The sequence below is a fragment of the Phoxinus phoxinus genome (assembly GCF_949152265.1).
Source record: "Phoxinus phoxinus genome assembly, chromosome: 1".
Taxonomy (NCBI): Eukaryota; Metazoa; Chordata; class Actinopteri; order Cypriniformes; family Leuciscidae; genus Phoxinus; species Phoxinus phoxinus.
The window spans coordinates 15,287,219-15,310,621 of record NC_136876.1 but is presented as its reverse complement, the minus strand read 5'-3'; the positions used below and the strand labels follow the sequence as shown (position 1 = coordinate 15,310,621).

Below are 23,403 nucleotides of genomic sequence, written 5' to 3'. Positions count from 1 at the left end.
ATAAATGCTGTCATTATAAAAGGTTTCTAGTGTCAATGTATTGCTTGTTTTTTCTGTTAACATTTCATGTAGTGACACTTCTCTTCTCCCGCTGTTACGTCAGAGCGGCTAAAGCGTCAACAAGCTTCCCCGTACTTTTTGCCAAGCGTCCTTGACAGGGCGGCCAGAGCTTCTTTGCAGATCAAGTCGGCGGCGGTGTGTACGTACAGTTACATTCCCATGAAACAAATGCTTATACAATGTTCAGGATAATGGCGAAAGAGCTACTGTAATATCCCCAAACCATAGACTCAAATATACTTTATAATCAAACTATCATAACTCTGTCATTTTAATTGCCTCATCTGTTGACTAGGGCTGGGTATCGATAAAAATTTTGATATCGATACCAATACCTTGACTTCAATACCGGTTCCTGAACGATATTTCGAATCCATTTTAACAAGATTATATTACCTAAAAAAAAAAAAAAAGACTCAATGACTCATATAAAAAAAGACTTTTTTTTACAGACTCAATGACTCATATAGGCCACTGGGGGGCGGGATATAGGCTATGCCTCGCGCTCAAGCGCACACATAAAGATTGTGAACGCAATGGCCAATCAGAGAAGTATATGTTGAGCGCGTAAACGCAACGGCCAACAGCACGCAAAATGCTAGAGGGAAATGCTGGTATCGTCACATTTTTTCAATTTCAGACAACACTAGTGAGCGCACGCACGCCTATAGAGATAAAAGCACCTTTTGTTTGGAATACATAATCACAGTATTTGTTTTCGATTCTAATTGGTTAGTTTAAAAGAAGACATTTCAAGCTTTCTATAGGCCTATTTCTCATGTCTGTTAGGCAAGCAGCCTATACGCTGAATTTCGGTTCATTTTTGTTACGCACTCCAGTTCTTCTTCTTTTTTTCATAAGTTGGGTCTGAAGTGGCCTTAAGGTATATTTCCCCAGGCTGTTTAATGCAGCTCAGAGGTCCCATGAATATGAATGAAAAATGAAATAATACTAATGTTCAACTAAAACCACCAGTAGGTGGCGGCAAGTCACTATCTTAATGAGTGAGTCATTTAATCATTTATTCAGACTGATTCATTCAAACGGCTGAATGGATGAATGGCTCACTCTAGGTTATTTGTTAAACTGTAGATTCATTCAGTAATGAAACAACAGTGTGTTGCTCGAAGACATGGCTTTGTTTTAAACTATTTTCACTGGCGAAATTTGAGCAAAAACAGACAATATTGTGTACAAAATGTATCACAATATCAATTTCTTGTTTACTGGACTGTTGTATAAAACCAATATCACATTAGCATCATGGGGATATTTAGAAGAAATCAGCACACTTGCTCATTTGAAATTGCTAAACTATATCATATGATATAGCCTAAACACAAGACAAAGCCCCATAGAGGGGCATTTTTTGCCCTCATATCTAATTTTAGTGGCATTTAGACTGCATTCTAATTCACCACACAGTCATTTGTTGCCCTGCATCATGTTCGTAACTAAACTGCAGGTCTAGGCCGGGGCGGGAGCTTTAAAAGTGCACTCTAAAAAATGCTGGGTTGTTTCAACCCAATTTTGGGTCAAATATGGACAAACCCAGCCATTGGGTTAAAAATGTAATTTAACCCAAAGGCTGGGTTTTCCATATTTGACCCAAAATTGGGTTGAAACAACACAGCATTTTTTAAGGCGTTATTTTTTTCCATAATTAATTGCACAAAAAAAATATATAGGCTAGTTGAATCGACAGCCCTAATTGCCACAGATTAATAACATTTAATAACATACAATTATTTGTTGTCACTTGTCAGTCCTGAACAACTAGTTGACCAATGGGTCTTAAAGAAGCACTGTATAATAAGGCTGGTCTCGGCTTCACTTTAATTGCTTCTTAGGAGGAGTACAGATAAGATAAGATGCCTTCAAAAACAGGTAGAGCAAGCGTATCTGAATAGTGTCTCAAGATGGGTTTTTAAAAAATGTTGACTATTTTTAACTTGCCAGGCTACTTTGGGGCATATAGTAAACTATAATAAACAATTCTAAAAATGTTGACTAGAAATAGTCAAATAAATTCTTATTGTTGAGTCATAAGTGCTGAGTTACAGTTCGATAACATCATAAACATGGTTGAAAAACAAAAAAAAAACTCTTTAGGGTTCAGTCAGTGCTTTTACTGCAAGTAAACCAAGTTAAATCCATGAAACAGCCCACGCTCTGAACAAACTCAATAAACTGGACCGAGTGAATTCAAATAACAACACCTGTGAGACACAACCCATTCCGGGAAACTATTCCTCTGAGCCTTATAGTCTTACAACTAAAGACTCATAAACAATAACCAAATTAAGTTTACTGAACTCTCACAGCAGCACTAGAACATGCCGCCATGCAAACATAGGCCTCATTTAAATATTTCAGATGAAATGTATGTTTGTCTAAGTCTGTGATTAGAAACGAGAGCTTCCAGAAATTCCTGATGAGCAGATGGGCGTCAGGTGAGCGCTAGTGTGACTCCATTTTGCCTCCCTGAAGGACGGCCCTGCCCTGCCTCTATCATAAACACTGCACAAACACACACATGTTATTTCTATAAGCATGTGTGTGTTTAACTAAGCTTATGGCAACAATTCCCATTCTTTCTGACAACAAAGCACTTGAACGCGACTAGCTCGTAAACACAACTTCAGAAGTGGGAAGTTGGGAACTTCAGCATTGCGGTGTGTCCACACTTGACAAGTTTGGTTCGATAAAAACGCACTACTGTGAGATTTCTCTATTAGTGCGGTTCATTTTAATAAGTGTGAATGGAACGCTGCCATTCGAACCCAGGAGCGAACCAAACCGAGACCAACACTTTCAGCTTCCAAAAAACTCTGGTGCGGTTTCGACTAAAATATAATACACAAGACGGACCAAAGACATCTAAACGAACACAAGTTGGACCAAAGACATCTAAACGAACACAAGACGGACCAAAGACATCTAAACGAACACAAGACGGACCAAAGACATCTAAACGAACACAAGACGGACCAAAGACATCTAAACGAACACAAGACGGACCAAAGACATCTAAACGAACACAAGACGGACCAAAGACATCTAAACGAACACAAGACGGACCAAAGACATCTAAACGAACACAAGACGGACCAAAGACATCTAAACGAACACAAGACGGACCAAAGACATCTAAACGAACACAAGTTGGACCAAAGACATATAAACGAACACAAGACGGACCAAAGACATCTAAACGAACACAAGACGGACCAAAGACATCTAAACGAACACAAGACGGACCAAAGACATCTAAACGAACACAAGACGGACCAAAGACATCTAAACGAACACAAGACGGACCAAAGACATCTAAACGAACACAAGACGGACCAAAGACATCTAAACGAACACAAGACGGACCAAAGACATCTAAACGAACCCAAAGATATGATGTGATGTGACAAGCTACGTTGCCCATTGGAGTTTGGTACAAGTGTCGGAAACGCTGTCTCGTTGCAGCAGATCTTCACTTGAGTGCAATGGAACAATTCGTTGCCGCTATTTTGACACATCACATTTTCTAAGCTATTCCTGGGTTCTCAGCTGGCAAAAATACCATTATATGTAGTACACACGCAGACACAAATACATCGAGTGAATTTAGCCCAGCTCACACAGCATTGTTTTGGATGCAAGTTCTTACACATCATAAAAGCAGTTTTTTGTTTTGTATCAGGTTCGGTGTTAAAAATGACAGTGTAGGACTAGGCTAAATGTTCCATTTTCTTTTTTGGTCCAGACTAAAGTGTGAACAACACACTCTAAATTGATCATTTTTACCAATAAATGTTTCATACATTTTTGGAGAATTCTGAATGATATTTAAAAATCCTTTAATTTTTAGACAGATTAGCTAATAAACCATTCAGACCAATTTGTGAGTCCGTTCAAAATTGGTCAATTTGCTCAAAAGACTGATCACTAGGCTATGTCTTTAGTGTTGTCAAAAGTACAGACTTCGGTACCAAATTTAAAAAAAATTGACATTACCATAATTTCCCTGTTCCCGCTGTTGAACGGATTCTTAAAAGGTAAATGCTGGTAACGTCACATTTTTAATATTTCTGTACCGACTTGGAACCGAAGTCGGTACGTTTGACAACACTATAACAAGTTTAGTTCTACACCAAATTTAGCTAATGAAATATTCACATTAAGCCAGTTTTTGTAACTTTTTCAGGCGTGGAAAACCTTAAAATGCCATGATATTTCCAGGTTTTCCATGGCAATATCCTGTATATTAAGGAGGACTGGAATGTGAATGGAAAGTCTCTTTCAGGACATGTATCCTACATAAGCTTGTGGATGTGGCATGCATCAAACAATGATTCATCTATGCAATCAGGCCCTTAGTTGTGATAAAACAGAGAATAAACATGACGTCAGAGATTTGTGATGGTAATGAATGATGACTCAGACAGACAGCATTTATATGACTTTCCAAAAGAGGAAACAAAAAAGACAGAGAGCGAAAGATCACACTCACACAGAAGCGTTAACTAGTTTTCTGTCATTTAATTCCAAGTGCAGAGTTATAAATGTACTTTACTTTAAAGAAAATATCAAAATCTTGACTTAGACCTGCAAAGTTAATAACTGTGGAAATGATCTGCGAGTCTGTGAAAAAGGTCTGTTGTGTGTGTGTTCACTTTATTTTCAAACTTCACTAATAAAAGTGTAATTCCATACATTTCTGGGTTTAAACACACCACCTTGCAATGCCATATGAAAGTGAACAAATTACCACAAAAAAATATTAGCTACAAATTCACAATAAAACAATTTATTTGATGTACACAACATAAGATTGCTTAATGTTATAACTGATCATTATTATTATAATTAAAACATTTTTTATTATTGTTATTATAATATAAAGCATATTGTCACTGTCAGGCAAAAACGTATCATCTCTACATTTCGTCATTATATATCATCACTATTGGTCATTTTTGACCTATTACTATTGGTCTTTACGTCTTTCTGTGGGTTTGAAATGAAAAGTATTAAAAACAGCTTGTGACTAAACATTGTAACTCCATTGGCTCACCAAACTGTCGGCCAAACCTCATAACTCCATGAAAACAAAATGCGATTCACTTACTTCAGATGTAGCCTACTTCTGTTCTTATGACCGACAAAACACCCATGTCCAACATTCGCTGGTCTAAAATCCCTAGCCGTTTGAGGCAACCACTGCATTTCAGTCACAACCCAAAGAAAGATGTTAAACACAATAACACATGTAACATGAGCAGTTGTTTTCGATTTACAGGTGAAACTCGAAATAAAGTTCATGTATTTCAGTAATTCAACTTAAAGGGTGAAACTAATATATTATATAGACTTATTACATGCAAAGTGAGATATTTCAAGCCTTTATTTGTTATAATTTTGATGATTATAGCTATGAAAACCTTTTCACAATATTCTAATTTTGAATTTGGGGTTTTCATAAGCTGTAAGCCATAATCATCGAAATTATAACAAATAAAGGCTTGAAATATCTCACTTTGCATGTAATGAGTCTATTGAATTACTGAAATACATGAACTTTTGCACCATATTCAAATTTTTGAGTTTCACCTGTATATTAGATTGTATAACTAAGCAAAAACAGAATGGTCTTGACTTTTTGAAATAACGCTACATAATAAACACCCGCACAAAGCAAAAACAGCAGACGGACTGAATGAAAATGCATTTCCCCTCTCTGACAGTAGGTGGCGCTTATGGAACAGTAGCGGTTTCGGTTTCTTGGTTACTTGCCGCTGTACACAAAGCAGCGCTGCGCTTATAAACACTATACAGAGGTAAGAGGAAAAGAAAATGCCATCAAAACTTTTCTGAAGACAGTCAGTTTCCTTCAGAGACACATTAATATGAACCCCCACCATTAAATTCACCAAAATCTCCATTTCCTGGAAAGTAGTGATTTTAAGGTTTCAGCCTGACAGTGATGATATGAAACTATATATAACATGGAAAAAATAATAATAATGTATGACGGTATAATGTTGCCAGGTTCAGACAACATAATATTTTTGTGACTACACAATATTTGTATGATATTTTATGTTATAGTCACGGTGTCAGATTATGTGATATTGAATCCTAAATTCTTGTTGTGTCGTGGACAAGAAACATGTCAGACCACACGCACGTCATCGCTAGCCGTCCATAATGGCGTGCGTGATGTCGACTGACTTCACAAGAGTGTAAACAAACAATGAATGTCCTAGCTTAAAGGGTTAGTTCACCCAAAAATGAAAATAATGTCATTAATGACTCACCCTCATGTCGTTCTAAGCCCGTAAGACCTCCGTTCATCTTCGGAACACAGTTTAAGATATTTTAGATTTAGTCCGAGAGCTTACTGTCCGTCCATTGAAACTGTATATACAGTATACTGTCCATGTCCATAAAGGTAATAAAAACATCATCAAAGTAGTCCATGTGACATCAGTGGGTTAGTTAGAAGTTTTTGAAGCATCGAAAATACTTTTTGGTCCAAAAATAACACAAAATAAGACTTTATTAAGCATTGTATTCTCTCCCGGGTCTGTTGTCAATCCTTCACAGTTACGCTGATGGCGTAAGACGCTGATGACGTGTTATCTGGTGCGCCCGAGCTTCATTTATAGACTGAGGGAAACGCACGCTGTAAAAGTGTCTCATCCGCGACATGCACATTTACGCACCATTAAAAAAATGATATCCACGCAAACAATGTAGAATAGCTTGAATATAGCGTGCGTCTTCCTCAGACTGTAAACGAAGCTCGGGCGCACCAGATAACACGTCATCAGCGTCATACGTCAGCAGCGTCACTGCGGAGTCCTGAACGCAGATTGACAACAGACCCGGGAGAGAATACAATGCTGAATAAAGTCTTATTTTGTGTTATTTTTGGACCAAAAAGTATTTTCGATGCTTCAAAAACTTCTAACTAACCCACTGATGTCACATGGACTACTTTGATGATGTTTTTATTACCTTTCTGGACATGGACAGTATACTGTATATACAGTTTCAATGGACGGACAGAAAGCTCTCGGACTAAATCTAAAATATCTTAAACTGTGTTCCGAAGATGAACGGAGGTCTTACGGGCTTAGAACGACATGAGGGTGAGTCATTAATGACATTATTTTCATTTTTGGGTGAACTAACCCTTTAATGCTAATTCCAGTACTCGATGGGTTGCTGAAGCGCCTCCACTAGCCTATCGTTCGTCATGTTAGCATTTATTTATTTTTTACTCTGCCATGGTAGTCCCGCGGAAACATCATAAAGGCAGGAATAGGCTACAGAGTGGTGCAGGTATGATATCACTTTGTAAGGCAAAACGCAGAAGCGAGCTAGCATTTTAGCACATCCTCCCTAAGTCAATGGGTTTTTTGAATGAGGTTTTGGTTAAATAGCTGAAATAAGGTCTGTGGTGAACACAAGCTCAAGACTTTCACCTTATATTCTACGAAATAAAATACATCAGTACACCACTCGTGATATCGTTTCTTGAAAAAGGCGGTTGCTAACAAGTGGCTAAATGGGACTACGGAGGCTGGCGAGGACATTATCACGCCGAACGGGTAAACTCGGTCCGCTTTTACAGCCTCGCTTATAATTGTGCTCTTATAAACTATTATACCTCAAACTCTCTGGGGAAATGTCTTAGGTTAAAACTGAAAGAGCTGTCGGAAGATTAGTAACGTAGACGTTGAAGTCGTGGGACCGTGGTGTAGTTCGTTTATAGCCTACTTTAGCGACTGCATTTAGGCTTCAGAATTCATAAAAGTTGTGTTCATCTGTGAAAATGATCTTGATGGACAAAATGTGTAAGTATCATAATAAACATTGTAGATCAGTCCCGACGCCCATTGTCATTTATGACTCACCACGACACCCTACGCCAAACGGATCAGGCTGGCATTGTGTAATCTGACATAAGATGCCAAATATAGCTTTACCTAATGTTTTATCTCTAATTTCTACTCTCAGTTCCAACACTGATTGTTGATCCTTTAATGGACAAACCTGCTCAACCTGATTATGAAATCCAAGATAATGTTGCTATGCATCCTTTGCCACCAGGAAACCTTGAGACACCTCTAGGCATTATTGCAGGACAATATCAGCTTATTTTGCATGGATATCATATAAAACCGGCTTTTATCATATGCATTTTTTTCCTAATAATCTCAAAACTGCTATATATATTAGTCCTTCACGACTAATCAGCTTCATTGACAAAAGGAAATGGATACATGCATATACACAAGCTCTCAAGAGATGGACGTCTATGGGAAATGGAAACTACATTTCAGACAATTAGTCTGATTCATGCTCGGTCCTCTGCTAAACACCATCAAGGCTAAATGTATTCGAATTGGACCGGAGACAGAGCAGTCGCGCGAATCCAGAAGATTGTGGGAGGAAATGAACGCAGGAAGGTGCAGCTCATAATGCAAAAGGATTATTGACAGCAACAAGCGTCCTCCTCTCCCAGATGAGAGTGAGCAGGACTGACGCGGCATCGGTAGGGCTTGAAACGAGAGGCCTATCAGTGACTGCTGTCTGATACAGGTGTGGCTGCAGTGACCTATGAATACTGCAAAACAAGCGGTCGCCTACACAAAACTCAAGGTCAGGTGGAACAGGAAGGGGAAACTCACTCTCTCCTGTATACAATAATACTTCATTCAACTTATTTTTCACAAGATAATCGCATGTACACAGTACTGAGGAGTGATGTGAAATGCACAGATATTACAGTATCTGGATACCTCAATAAATAATCTATATTACCTTTATAAAACGAAATTGTCATAGCATGCAGAACTAGCATGTAGCTAGTATAAGTGAACCGTTCAAATATGAGCTATTTTCAGAACCATTTTGATTTTTAATTTTTTTTATTGATAATGGCCATTGTTGTAGCGCTTAAAAACCTCCTCACTACATAGAGAAAATAATGCTGAAATTATTATTTAAATTACAAAGTATTCATGCATAATTGTAACGCTTCGAAATGATTCTGATTTAAATAGAAAAATTAAATAAGTGTATTACAGTAATGAGAATCTAATTTATAAGACCTTTAAAACTAAGCATTACGGCAATGATACATAAAGGCTACTTTTAAAACCATTGCGATTTTTTATGAATTACGAATTAATTATTTGAATGCAAACATAACTTATTATCATGCTATAAAGTGGAAATACAAATAGTATTATTATTAAATGTGTTTATTCAAAGTAATTGCAAAGTATGTATACGTCACATTTACTCTGGTTTAAAAAAATAATCGAATTTATAAGACCTTTAAAAGTTTGCATTACGGTGATGATATACCGGTAATATTTAGGGCCATCTTTAATTAATTATGTTTTTTTAATGGTCATAATTCTCATCATTGCAAATTTGGAAATGACACATTTCATTTAAATTGCAATTTAAATCAAAATACTTGTGTATTTTGAAATCTAATCGAAAAATCGTCAAAAGTATTAATCATTCTGATGTTTTATAGTAGGAATAACTTGATTGCAATGTGCTTATTTCTCATGAAAATAATCTCACAATGGAAAAATAATCGGTCCACACACCCTGCTGAAAAATCCAGCATAAACCAGCATGAATTCCATGTTGGTCCAGGCTGGTTTATGTTGGTTAGCTGGTTTAACTGGTATAGTGCTGGTCAAGCTGGTGGACTTGTATAGTCATGCTGTTCTCAAGCAAAACTGAGCTGGCTTGCTGGTCCATCAGCTCTCCCGCCTCCCATGCTGGAGACCAACAAACAAGCATCCCATGCTGGTGCCAGCATACAAAACATACCTTTTGCTGGTGACCAGCCTGGATTTTTAAAGAGGGCACAAAAAAAATAGTGTTTAATCGCTCTATTAAAAAAATACCTTGGAGTATTACGCAAATATCACGACACATAAACATGTAGTGCCATATTACCGTATATGTTAAAATGCAATGTAATAACCACCTGAATGAATTACTCAAAACATGTTAGAGTTTGTATAAGCTCATATAGGCCAACACAAAAGCATGACGTCAATGTCCAGAGAAGTGTCAGTGTCGTAACTGTCATGTAAACACGTTACCACTGTGAATAAGGAAATGACTTTAACGACTTAAGACACAGCACTGAATATCTTAGCGGTTTTGATTTCCCATTTAGGCAATTCAACTCTCAAGGTTGTGTGTGTGTGTGTGTGTGTGTGTGTGTGTGTGTGTGTGTGTGTGTGTGTGTGTGTGTGTGTGTGTGTGTGTGTGTGTGTGTGTGTGTGTGTGTGTGTGTGTGTGTTGCACGGTGCCGCCAACTTCCCCATTTAGCGCTCCGCTCCCACTTACGCCCATTTCACTTCAATGAATGAAGGCGAGCGTCTGCTTACGTCAACTGCGTAACTCGCATCTGTGAATGACACCCTATCCAAGTGAATCGAGTATAAAAACACAGCTGGGAAGTGATAAATAAGACGTGTATCTTCGTATTAAGTTAGATACTGATCAACGTAGCGAGCTAAGCTTTAGCACGCGATCGAAGTCAAACCAAAAGAGAAATGGGTAACATAATAACCAACCTGCCGACGAAATTTTCCAGCACGGAGCTTTTTCCGGCGCTCTGTCCTCCGACCACGGCTATCTGCGGCAGATCCAAGTTACAACTTTGGCCAATGGAACTGAAAGCATCTTGGAGTTTATTGATCAGGGGGATCAAATCCTCCATCCCCCGGTTACCCATGGTTTCTGACCGTCTCTCAGCGCGCAGGAACGGGCTCGCGGCAGCACGGCGCTCGGGTTAACGTTAACGTTACTCTCAAGTGTTCAATTTCTACCCTTCAAACACTTCCAGACCAGTCTGCCAAACACTAATAACCCACAAGTAACTCGCTAACAGGCAGATGACACGTATTACGGCGCATTCGTTAAGATCCGTGTTGTGATCTGAGGATCAATCATTCGTAAACTCACAAAACAAAACTTCTCGCTATCATCCGGTCAGGCGACATCCGACCTCCACCGGTGACGCGAGTCCCGCCTCCTGTCAACCGATGTCGTGCTGTCCGATTGGTCCGACAGAGTGCTTCCTGGTGTGTTCTGTCTTTTGATTGGCTCAACCTTCGTTTCTGACTCAAAAGGCGGAGGAGTGCTATTGGACGGCTCTAATGTCAATTTAGTTTCAACGAAAAGATTTCGAAAATTGTCAACGTTGCAATATTGTACCAAAAAAAACAATAATTACAATTTTATTAAATTATACATATACAATTAATGTAAGATTACCATGAATTAATTAACCATGTTAACATTTTAATCATTTGTATTATATTGTCTTCCCATGAGAACACAATGAATAGGCCTACATTGTCTGGTATCCAGTTTGTTATATATCCACACTAGTAAAAAAATAGTTTATAATTTTTAAGCGGAATTCTCACACTCATGCAACATTATACTTATTTTAGGATTCTGATCTGGCTCATCGGGGTCATGTTCTTGTTTCTTGAATTCCGACTCATTTCCGCGAATCGGTTCTTTTAAACAGTTCGTTCTAAACAACGTTGATTATTTTACGTAATTTTGTGGCCGCGCTCATTTGTCGTTTAACGCATTTACTGTTTTATTTAATTTAGATAAATAACGTCCCTTATGAAAATTAACCATAGTTTTACTACAGGTAAAGTGTAACCATGTTTTTTGGTGGGTTGATTACTAACTTATTTGTATAACCACTGCTTTTTTTCTACCCAATCCATGGTTAAACTATATGATTAATCAAAACCATGGTTAATTTGTGGTCACCGTGGTTTAACTACATTTTATTAGTAGTAGTAGGTTAATTTTCGTTTGGGTGTGTTTATTTAGTGTGTCCCAGTTTAGTTTGTTGCAACCACGATTCAGCTTAACGTTACGCAACAAACTAATAATTAAAAAATGTATCATTTGAATAAAGATGTAGACATTAATGAAAAAAGACGGTTTGCTGATTCGCGTACGAATCGTTCATTTGAGTAGGCTCTTCTTGATGAATCGCTGTTGTTTTGAGTCGGATCTTTTTGATGAATCGCTATTCAAAATGGCTGCGCCCATCACACACGAGTGTATTGACAGTATGGCTTCAGTAAAGGCTGTATCCTCTGCTGCTCCTCTCGCTCTTCGTATCGTGGCGGAGTGTCCTGTGAGCAAGGCAAGGGCCTGCACCCTTACTCTCCCACACTGCGCAGTAAACACCCCGGTGTTCATGCCCGTGGGCACTCAGGGTACCCTGAAAGGCATCACTGTAGACCAGCTGGAGGATCTGGACTGTCAGATATGCCTGGGGAACACATATCATCTCGGCATGAGACCGGTATGTGAGAGGAAATACTTCAAATTGTTTGTGTGTTTTGTCAAAGCCAAACCAAAGCACTGTATGTTTAAACTTACTTAACTGTTATTGTATGTGTCCTAACAGGGTCCTGAGTTAATAGAGAAAGCCAACGGGTTGCACGGGTTTATGAAGTGGAATAGAAATCTCTTAACGGTAACTATTATTATTATTCTCAAATTGTTCCCAAACACCAAAATAACTAATAAGAGTCAAATGTAGGAAACATCCCACACAGCAACATAGTTTCGTCCCAGATCCAGCCCACATTGTTGAATCCATCCACTTCATGTAGCAGATGTGGCCCGGATCTGGGTTGACACTATGTTGCTGTCTGGGATGGTTTGTTTTATTCTTTTCTAATGCAGATTTAGCAAAGTGTATGTTCGAAGGCTACAGCCGGCTGGAAATGTTATGGAAATTGTAAAGACTTAAAAAGCAATGAGAGCAATGGCAGAACAGCTGAATTTTTTTTTTTTTGAACTGCTCCCTCTGTACAGGCATGAATTTGGATTTCCTTCAGCCTAAGCTTATTCACTTGACTTTTGGTGTGAAAGGGCTCTTAAATTTGCCAAAATGTGTTATTAAAATCAAACAAGCAAACCCACCAGCCCATGTGAGAAAAAGTAACGCACAAGTAATGTAATGCATTATTTTTCATATAAAGTAATTAGTTACTTTTTTAGGGAGTAATGCAATATTGTAATGCATTACTTTTAAAAGTAACTTTCCCCAACACTAGAGCCAAACAAGTTTTTATAGTGAATATCAATTGTTTGAGTTTTTTTCTCCGCTCCGAAAATATTTCATAGTCTACAAGTGTTGTATAAAATAAAACATACTTTCAAGCCAGCATGAAACATAAGTCTGTCAATTTCAAGGTCTTATTGGAAATATTTGCATACTAATAAATAATATATCTTCCAAATTATGGTACTGGTTCTCAAATTTTTGACACAAAGGCCCCATGTTGTCCAACACAAAATTTGGAGGCCCCCTCCCTCCATATAGGCTTCGGGGGTTACCGTATTTCTAATGTAATTATGACAAAGCTGCATGTTTTCAGACTTTTTTTAATTAACAGAAACTGGGAGAATTTCTATTTTAAGTCAATTAACCACAATTTTATTTTGTGATACCAGAAATTGCAATAACTTCTTGTTCTTCAATAAGCACAATAATTGAGAAAAAGAAAAATCATTGTAAATTACATCTTGATTTTAAGTATTTTTAAACATTTTGATATAGATTAGATTTTGGTTATTTTCATATATTCAAGTGGCCCGTTTATGCTTTTTCGGATTTTACCTTTCCTGTAGTGTGTGATAAAACTGTTTGTGAATGTAAGAGGTCTGCAATGTTTCAAAGTGCACAACAAATAAAGTTATTGTCTCCTAAAAGAAAGAACCGATTCTGAACTGCCTGAAACAAGTCGTCAGTGATTCCAGTCTCACTTCCTGCATGAACCTGCATAGTTTTGTAACACATTTCATAATGCCAGCCTGTGGTCTTCATTCACTGCCCGCAAACAATATCTACTTTGACCCTCAAACACTGTAGTTGTTGCTGAGGCCTGGAAGAGATTGGTTCGTGTTGTTGACATGTTGAGAAGACGCGGCGGTGTAGACTCATTTTAAAAAAGGAAATCTATTTATATGCACTTCAAAAGGATTAGGACTCGGGTTCAAATCCGTACAGTAAAACTGATGCCATCGTTCCTGTTTGTATTCCTGTCTATCCAGAGCTGAAATTTAGATATGGGAATGGGTGTTTGGTTTCCGACACGCGTTGTAAGTGGTAGACCAATCACAACAGATCGGGTCATCTGACCAATCAAAGCAGAGTAGACCAATCACACCAGACTGGGCCATCTGACCAATCAGAGCAGAGTAGACCAATCACAACAGACTGAACCATCTGACCAATCAGAGCAAAGTAGATCAATCACAACAGATCGGGCCATCTGACCAATCAGAGCAGAGTAGACCAATCACAACGGACTGGGCCATCTGCCCAATCAGAGCAGAGTAGACCAATCACACCCGACTGGGCCAATCTGACCAATCAGAGCAGAGTAGACCAATCACAACAGACTGGGCCATCTTACCAATCAGAGCAAAGTAGACCAATCACAACAGATCGGGCCATCTGACCAATCAGAGCAGAGTAGACCAATCACACCAGACTGGGTCATCTGACCAATCAGAGCAGAGTAGACCTATCACAACGGACTGGGCCATCTGACCAATCAGAGCAGAGTAGACCTATCACAACGGACTGGGCCATCTGACCAATCAGAGCAGAGTAGACCAATCACAACAGACTGGGCCATCTAACCAATCAGAGCAAAGTAGATCAATCACAACAGATCGGGCCATCTGACCAATCAGAGCAGAGTAGACCAATCACAACGGACTGGGCCATCTGCCCAATCAGAGCAGAGTAGACCAATCACACCCGACTGGGCCAATCTGACCAATCAGAGCAGAGTAGACCAATCACAACAGACTGGGCCATCTTACCAATCAGAGCAAAGTAGACCAATCACAACAGATCGGGCCATCTGACCAATCAGAGCAGAGTAGACCAATCACACCAGACTGGGTCATCTGACCAATCAGAGCAGAGTAGACCAATCACAACAGACTGGGCCATCTAACCAATCAGAGCAAAGTAGACCAATCACAACAGACTGGGCCATCTGACCAATCAGAGCAAAGTAGACTAGACTTCAGACTCTTTGAGAATGCTGCAATGTATATTCTAAGAAAATTCAAGTTTTTATTTTACCTTGGATTCATGTAAACCTTTTGTAGGAGAATCCCAGAATTCAGCATTTCACCCCCAAATTCCTTCTAACAGGACAGTGGCGGGTTCCAGATGGTGTCTCTAGTGGAGCTGTCCGAGGTGACGGAGCAGGGCGTCACGTTCCGTTCCCCTTACGATGGGAAGGAGATCCTGCTCACCCCGGAGCAATCCATCGGCATACAGAACAGCCTCGGTGCGAGTCACAGGGTTATTATGCTTCACTAACACTAAAACCATACACAACTATTAATTACTTATATAATAGTAAACCCAAAAAATGAAAAAAGTCTGTCATCATTTACTCACCCTCATGTTGTTATTGTTGAACTTCTGTTGACAATATTTGATGTGCTCTATATTCATTCGCTGTTCAATGTTTCTATGAGAATAAAAGACTAAATTAAATCTGTCCATCATATAAAGCATATAAACCGTTTGGTTAATATGGATTCGTTTTACGATCTCTTTATGAGCTTTTTAAAGTGTCTGAGTTTTGAGGGACAGAAAGCTCTCAGATTTCATAAAAAATATTTTAATTTGTGTTCAAAATGTGAACAAAAGAAATATGGGTTTGGAACAACATGAGGGTGAATACATGATGACAGAATTTTCATTGTGAAATAAAATAAAATACAAAAAACTAAGAACTTTTTTTGAATTCCCATTTTAATTTAGTTCAACTTGATGTAATAAAATGACAAATTACATTGTTTAAAATAAAACGCTATACAGTAATTAAACTTTTTAATTAATAAAACTTTCAAAGTTAAATAAAGACAGGTAATATAAATATAAAAACTAATTCAAAATATAGTTTATATAAAATAGTAGTTCACATTTTTAAATGGCATTAACTAGTATAAAAACGATATGTGTGTATATATATATATATATATATATATATATATATATTACACATACAGGTGAAACTCGAAAAATTCGAATATGGTGCAAAAGTTCATTTATTTCAGTAATTCAACTTAAAAGGTGAAACTAATATATTATACAGACTCATTACATGCAAAGTGAGATATTTCAAGCCTTTATTTGTTATAATTTTGATGATTATGGCTTACAGCTTCAAATTCAAAATTAGAATATTGTGAAAAGGTTTTCATAAGCTGTAATCATCAAAATCATAACAAATAAAGGCTTGAAATATCTCACTTTGCATGTAATGAGTCTATATAATATATTAGTTTCACCTTTTTAGTTGAATTACTGAAATAAATGAACTTTTGCACGATATTAAAATTTTTCGAGTTTCTTCTGTGTATAAACTGCATGAAAAATGACACTGATGATTCGTGTTGCAGATCATCGTCTCTCAGTCGTTTAAGGAGATTAAACTCCTGCTTGTGTGCAGGTTCAGACATCATGATGCAGCTGGATGACGTGGTCAGTAGTACGGTGAGAGGCCCGCGGGTGGAGGAGGCCATGCACCGCTCCGTCCGCTGGCTGGACCGCTGCATCACGGCCAACAAGAATCCGGACCGACAGAACCTGTTCGCCATCATTCAAGGAGGACTCGACGCCAAACTGCGCAAGGCCTGTTTAGATGGTGAGCTGTTTAAACTGTGTCTGTTATGATTGAGCGGCTTTAGTGCGACAGCACATCGTAAAAATCACATTCAAACTCCATTAACATACAAAAAGTTCAGGGTCGGTAAGAATTGTTTTAAAGAAATAAACACTTTTATTCAACAAGGACACAGCCAGGCTCATTTGATCGAGAGTGACAGTAAAGACGTTTATAATAATATTACAAAATATTTCTATTTCAAACAAATGCTGTTCTTTTAAACTTTCGATTCATCAAAGAATCATGGGGAAAAAGTCAGTTTCCATAAAAAATTATCTATGTTTCCATTCAAAGTTGTGAATTTAATTTATTTGCAAAATTGGAATATCGCATAAAACGTTTTCGAACAAAGCAGAGTTCCCATCCCATGTGTTCAAGAGAACAAAATGCTCATTTCCTGGGAAAACTGACTCTCTGAGCCGCTGTGACTCTCTTTCTTTAAGTACATGATAAATGCACTGATGAAACGCTGTCATGTTTCTTTGGCTCAGGCATTACAGAACGACCAAATCAACGTTTGAGATGCTGTGCAATGAATCGGTCTGTCGAGGCACAGTCATGTGATCTATTGGCTGGCCATACTTTTTTTTTCTTTTCTTTTTTTACTGTCTTATCTGATTAAAAAATGATCCGCCTCACTTGAGTGCATACGTTTTTTAACTTGCTATTTCCATCCAATGTTTTTTGATGCAATATCCAAAAATTTGCATTAAAATAGGATAATAATAATAAGAAGAAATACTTCTTGAGCATCAAATCATCATACTAGAATGATTTCTGAAGGATCATGTGACACTGAAGACTGGAGTTATGATGCTGAAAATTCAGCTTTGATCACAGGAATAATTTACATTTTACAATATATTACAATAGAAAACAATTACTTTAAATTGTAATTTTGATCAAATAAATGCAGCCTTGATGAGCACAAGAGACTTCTTTCAAAAACATTAATGCATCTTACCAAACCTGAAAATGATTTGGACACCTCTAAATGTCTATATTTATTAATAAGCGATAATATTTATCGATATTTGACATAATATCAAATCAAGTGGCCTCCATTTTTTTGAATGATTTTCACCAGCTGGTTTCAGAGTGACTTCTCCTCAGTACCACAGATGTAGTTCCTCACACTATGACCGTGATCCACTAACATTTTTCAAACACAAACCAGAAGCATGAAACATAACTACTCTCCACCTTGCTAAAAAAAATCATTTTCCGTTTCTTCACTCAGAAATGACAAAGCGTGATGTGCCGGGCTTCGCCATTGGTGGGTTGAGCGGCGGAGAGGAGAAGGATGACTTCTGGAAGATGGTGACTCTCAGCACACACCACCTCCCCAGAGAAAAGCCCCGCTACCTCATGGGAGTCGGGTAAGACACACTTCCTTTGGAATTGTGCTTGTGCCTTCATTTACTATCGGTCAATTTTTCATTATTTGTGAGTATTGTTTGTTGATCGTCTCTTCACTGTGTGTTTTAGCTATGCGCTAGACCTGGTGGTCTGTGTTGCCTTGGGCTGTGATATGTTTGACTGCGTCTTCCCAACTCGAACAGCTGTAAGTGATGGATTTCTGTCGACTTCCCTTTCTGGTTTTTTATGTCTTTGTATATACAGTGCTTAGCATAAGTGAACACACCCATGCTAAAGTTGACTAAAAAGAGGAATACAAAATCATCATTTGGAAATCGATAATCATAATAATGCCTGAATAAAAAAAATTAGGAAATCTCCAACATTTAAGGACACCAATTTTCTTTGTGAATGAATAATGTATTAGAATTAATAGAATTAATAGTATAATGGAATAAAAATAGTCCCACATCATCTCACACCCTTCACCATACCTAGAGATTGGCATGGTTTTATTTCAGTTAGTTAGTTAGTTTATTTCGGTCAACTTCAAAAGAAAAACAAAAAAAGAAAGAAAAACAATTTACAAACAAACATAAAAACAAAATTTAAATTACAATGAAAACAATATTTAAAATAATTTTTTTTTTTTGATCGACCGAAAAGGTGTCGGCTGAAGCTTATGCTTATTGCGCCGATCCTTTTTACATATCATTTATTTAGCACACAACACATCCCAAAATCATCTTGTGTTCAATGACTAAAGAAAAAGCAGCTAGATTCATTCAGCTTTGTATAATGTAATCTTTTTTTTTATTTTTATAATTTCTTAAAACTACTAATGGATTTACATGTTTTTAGTTCATCATCGAGACTATTCCACAGTTTAACCCCTTGAACAGACAGACATCTCGGTTTGACATTGGTTCTGATTTGTGGTTCACTGAACATAAGTGTTCCTCTGAGATCATAAGAAGTAGATCTCATCTGAAACAGGGTCTGGAAATGTATTATTTATTATTTTAAACATTATTTTGGCTATTTTGAATTCCACTAAGTCATTACATTTTAATAGGTTGGAATTCATAAATAACTTGTTTGTTGGATGATAATAATCTGTTTTATTTATAATTCGTATGGCACGTTTTTGCAGACTAACAATTGGTTTTATTATTGTTTTGTATGTATTTCCCCAGATCTCACGCAATAAGTCATGTATGGCACTATTAGAGACTGGTACAGTATGTTTAGGGCCTTTGAATCAAGAATGTTTTAGACCGAATAGCCTGAGTTTTAGAAATTTTAGTTTTAGAAATTTTAGAAGTTCGCCTAATAGCTGGCTTGATTTGCATTGAGAGATGATTTTATGGAAAGTAGCCCATGCCAATCTCTAGGTATGGTGAAGGGTGTGTGTGATGTATTTTAATCCCAAAGGCCAAGGGAACTTTATCAGGATGCATAGTATCCTGGATCAATGAAATAACTGGCCTTTAAAAATATAAATCTGCCTGCCTCTATGGGAATTTCACATAGGGGTGTCCTGACTTATGCACCCTGTATTTTAAGGAAGAACATTTATTTATTTACGATACATTATTCATTCACAACGAAAATTGGTGTCCTTAAAGGTTGGAGTTTTCCTCATTTTTTTTAATTAAGGCATTAAGATAAATTTCCAAAAGATGATTTTTTTTATTCCTCTTTTTAGTCAACTTTAGCATGGGTGTGTTCACTTATGCTAGGCACTGTAAGTCTCACCGAGGCTGTATTTTATTTGATCAAAAATACAGTAAAAACAGTCATATTTTGAACAGTTTTCTATTGTAATATATTTTCAAACGTAATTTATTCCTGTGATCAAAGCTGAATTTTCAGCATCATTACTCCAGTCTTCAGCGTCACATGATCCTTCAGAAATCATTCTAATACGTTGAAAAGAGCAGCATTTATTTGAAATAGAAATCTTTTGTAACAATGTAAATATCTTTGCTGTCATTCTTTTTTCATTTCAAGTATTACATTCTTCAAAATATACGCTTCTGACTATTAGCTGTATCACGGAGCCGTACTTTCATTGCATAATGTTCCTATTCTACAGTGTTCATCTAAATGCAGTCCACAGAAACACTTTATTAGAGATTTGCCCTGCTTTGGTCTGACAGGAAAAACCTACAAGAGTTTTGAAGGGTTCCTATTGTGCTTTTTTTTCCATTTTCAGCTTTCTTTAGTGTGTAATGCTGTGTGTTTGAGCATAAAAAAAGGTCTGCAAAGTTACAAAGCACACTAAAGGGAGTTAAAATATCAGTGAGCCTGAATTCCCTGAAACGCCTTGATTGTAGTCTTGTGTTTTCTTCTGGGAACGGACACAATATTCCTCATTTAAATAAAAGGCATACGCCAAATAAAGGGGCGGGGTCTGGTTGAGCTGCATTAGTATTGTTGAAACTCAGTTATGGTAAGGGGCGTGACATTTCCCAAACACGCTCAAAGCACTCGACCAATCAAAACGCACTGTTCCAGCCGACCAATCAGAGCACAATAGGATTTTCAGAAGGAGGGGCTTCATAGAGACAGGAACTAAACAGAGCGTTACTGACAGACTGGGAAGAGAGGTGCTGCAACAATGTCAAATATGGGGAAAAATAATGTCTTTTGTGAACATTTAAGCATCAAGGGCATAATAGGTCCTCTTTAAGGCTTTAGAACTGTAGAAATACTTGGATAAATCCAGGATAAATGTTTACTATAATCTTGTCAGTATGTCTCTCATTTTAATGAGGCAATGTCTGGTTGTTTCAGAGATTTGGATCCGCTTTAGTTCCCTGGGGATCTCTGCAGCTCAAACAGAAACAATATGCTAAAGACTTTCAGCCGATTGACCCCGACTGCCAGTGTCCCACCTGCAAGAGGTACGGACATCTGTCTGGAATTTAACTGACTAAATTGTTAGTTTAATATGCTGATGTTCAGCTGTCTGCTGTGCTACGAGGAATACTTCACCCCTTAAAAAATGTTTTGTTTTGTTTGTTTTTATTCAGAAATGTACTTATCCCATACAATATCTCTCTACTTCCAAACCTAAAGATGATAAAGATGTGAATCCTTTTGTCTTTGTCAGACACACTCGGGCTTACCTTCACGCCCTGTTCAAGAGCGACACTGCAGCCATGCATCACATCACCATCCATAACATCTCTTACCAGGTAACTATATACCAGGCTGAGAAATGCACTACATGTTGTTTAGATGCAGCGTGTGTTATTAATGCGGCCTCTTAATGTCCTCCTGTCCACATCAGCTCGCGCTCATGCGTTCAGTGCGTCAGAGCATCATAGATCAGAGGTTTCCTGAGTTTGTGAAGGCGTTCATGAAGAGGATGTTCCCGTCCAGCGATCAGTACCCCAGCTGGGCTGTAGAGGCACTGCAGTCAGTCAACATCACCGTCAGCTGAGACGCCCACACCAGCAACAGCAAGACCAGAAAAACACTTGCTCTGTTTTTATGGTGGTTCTTTTTTAAATGCTTACATTTTTTACCATGTGAAATATTAAATATTATTATTATATATACCTGTTTTGTAAATAAAAACGTTTTCATTTTCAATTCCATCTACACTCTTTCACCAAAATAATCATATGTGAAATGGTAATGTTGACTTTTTTTCATAGAATATATATTTATTTTTTTATAGTCTTCATTTTGAACAGAATATCTTTTGAATTTATCATTTTTAATTACCTTTATCTTTTAATATCACAACAGGTGAGAGAACACATGTTCTCATGTTAAGTCTATTCTTTATCATTCATAATATAAATATAATTTTGTTTGTAAATAACCATTATGGCATTGTGTGTATATATATATATATATATACACACACACACACACACATTATATAACGTTCAAACATTTAGGATTGGTAAGTTTAATGTTTTTGAAAGAAGTCTCTTATGCTGCATTTATTTGATCAAAACAGTTATATTGTGAAATATTATTGCAATTTAAAAGAACCGTTTTCTATGTGAATATATTGTAAAATGTCATTTATTCCTGTGATGCAAAGCTGAATTTTCAGCATCATTACTCCAGTTTTCAGTCACATGATCCTTCAGAAAGCATTAATATATGATGATTTGATGCTCAAGACACATTTATTATTATTATTATTATCAATGTTCAAAACTGTTTTGCTCTCAATTTAATGCATTCTTGCTTAAATAAAATTATTATTATTATTTAAATATTATATATATTTTTTAAATTAATCTTACCGTCCTCCAAAATTTTAACAGTATTGTGCATATGTTGATATGTACTATGCATATTTAGTAACATCACCTTTGCCTTTACATGACTGTTATGTTATGACTGTCTTATTGTGTTTTATGGTATGATTAGAATCGCTCGAACGCCTCAACCGAACAGATGTGCCTGTAAAAAGACCATCAAACCCTTTAAAGGTTGAGGTTATATATTCGCCTTGCAGTCGCTAAGCAGGGCAGATTTATTGGGCTTCTCCCACAGGCAGCCACTGAGGGGCAGAGCGCTCAAGATCTCACCGAGAGAGAGAGAGAGAGAGAGAGAGAGAGAGAGAGAGAGAGAGAGAGAGAGAGAGAGAGAGAGAGAGGAGTCTCGACACTCTTCCAGTGTAGAAATCGAATGTGACAACACAATTCATTTGACTCCAGCGTGGAAATTTGACTTCTTTGATTTTGATTGCATTATTATGCTAACTGAATATGCATGCGGATAAAGCATGTCAAACACTGCAACAGGTGTTCCCCCTCCCTCACTTAATGCACTTCACTGCTTATTTGCAATTTCGCTGCACTATTTTTGGTAAAGCTGATGTAAAAAATTAAACATTTATGGCAGTGATGGAGATTGGGTTTTCATTACCTACATTAGGCTACTAATTTTTGATTGACAGTTGGCTTTGATTGAGTTCCAGTATATGAGTGGCACGCATTTCACAACAACGCTCAGACAAAATTACCTCAGGCGGCTTGCAAGAAGATGAATTATAAATGAACTTTCCCTCGCATTAAATAACGTGCTTCAATCGATACAGGACAATTGTGAAATAATGCACTGCAGCAATAACTGGCAACAGTTCCAGCTGATGTGAACCCGCTTGTGTCAGCAGCAGCAGTGGAGCAGGATGTCCAGGCAGGCGCTCAGTGTT

At 37.5% G+C, this 23,403-nt stretch overlaps 2 protein-coding genes across 12 annotated transcripts in view; one reads left to right on the top strand and one right to left on the bottom strand.

Moving 5' to 3' along the window:
• dnm2a (dynamin 2a) overlaps positions 1-11,137 on the bottom strand; it is a 54,045-nt gene extending 42,908 nt beyond the window's left edge. For 6 of the 10 annotated variants that reach the window (XM_079604991.1, XM_079604989.1, XM_079604992.1 and 3 more), the window contains exon 1: positions 10,680-11,126. In XM_079604991.1, coding sequence (XP_079461117.1) covers positions 10,680-10,840 — 161 coding nt within the window. In that variant the 5' untranslated portion in view covers positions 10,841-11,126. Of the gene's footprint in view, positions 1-10,679 lie in introns of all 10 variants that reach the window. The other 4 variants (XM_079604994.1, XM_079604990.1, XM_079604996.1 and 1 more) reach the window with 3 other exon arrangements.
• Positions 11,138-12,136: 999 nt separating this feature from the next.
• On the top strand, positions 12,137-22,456 carry qtrt1 (queuine tRNA-ribosyltransferase 1). Of its 2 annotated transcripts, XM_079607100.1 has the most exons (9): positions 12,137-12,448; positions 12,554-12,622; positions 15,329-15,467; positions 16,641-16,835; positions 18,097-18,235; positions 18,345-18,420; positions 21,015-21,124; positions 21,334-21,418; positions 21,514-22,456. In XM_079607100.1, exons 1-9 carry the CDS (start codon positions 12,176-12,178, stop codon positions 21,664-21,666), a joined length of 1,239 nt encoding a protein of 412 aa, XP_079463226.1. In that variant the 5' UTR covers positions 12,137-12,175; the 3' UTR covers positions 21,667-22,456. The 2 variants fall into 2 exon arrangements, with proteins under 2 accessions (XP_079463226.1, XP_079463227.1); XM_079607101.1 differs by lacking the exon at positions 21,514-22,456 and having other exon boundaries at positions 12,153-12,448; positions 21,254-21,388.
• Positions 22,457-23,403: the final 947 nt, after the last annotated feature.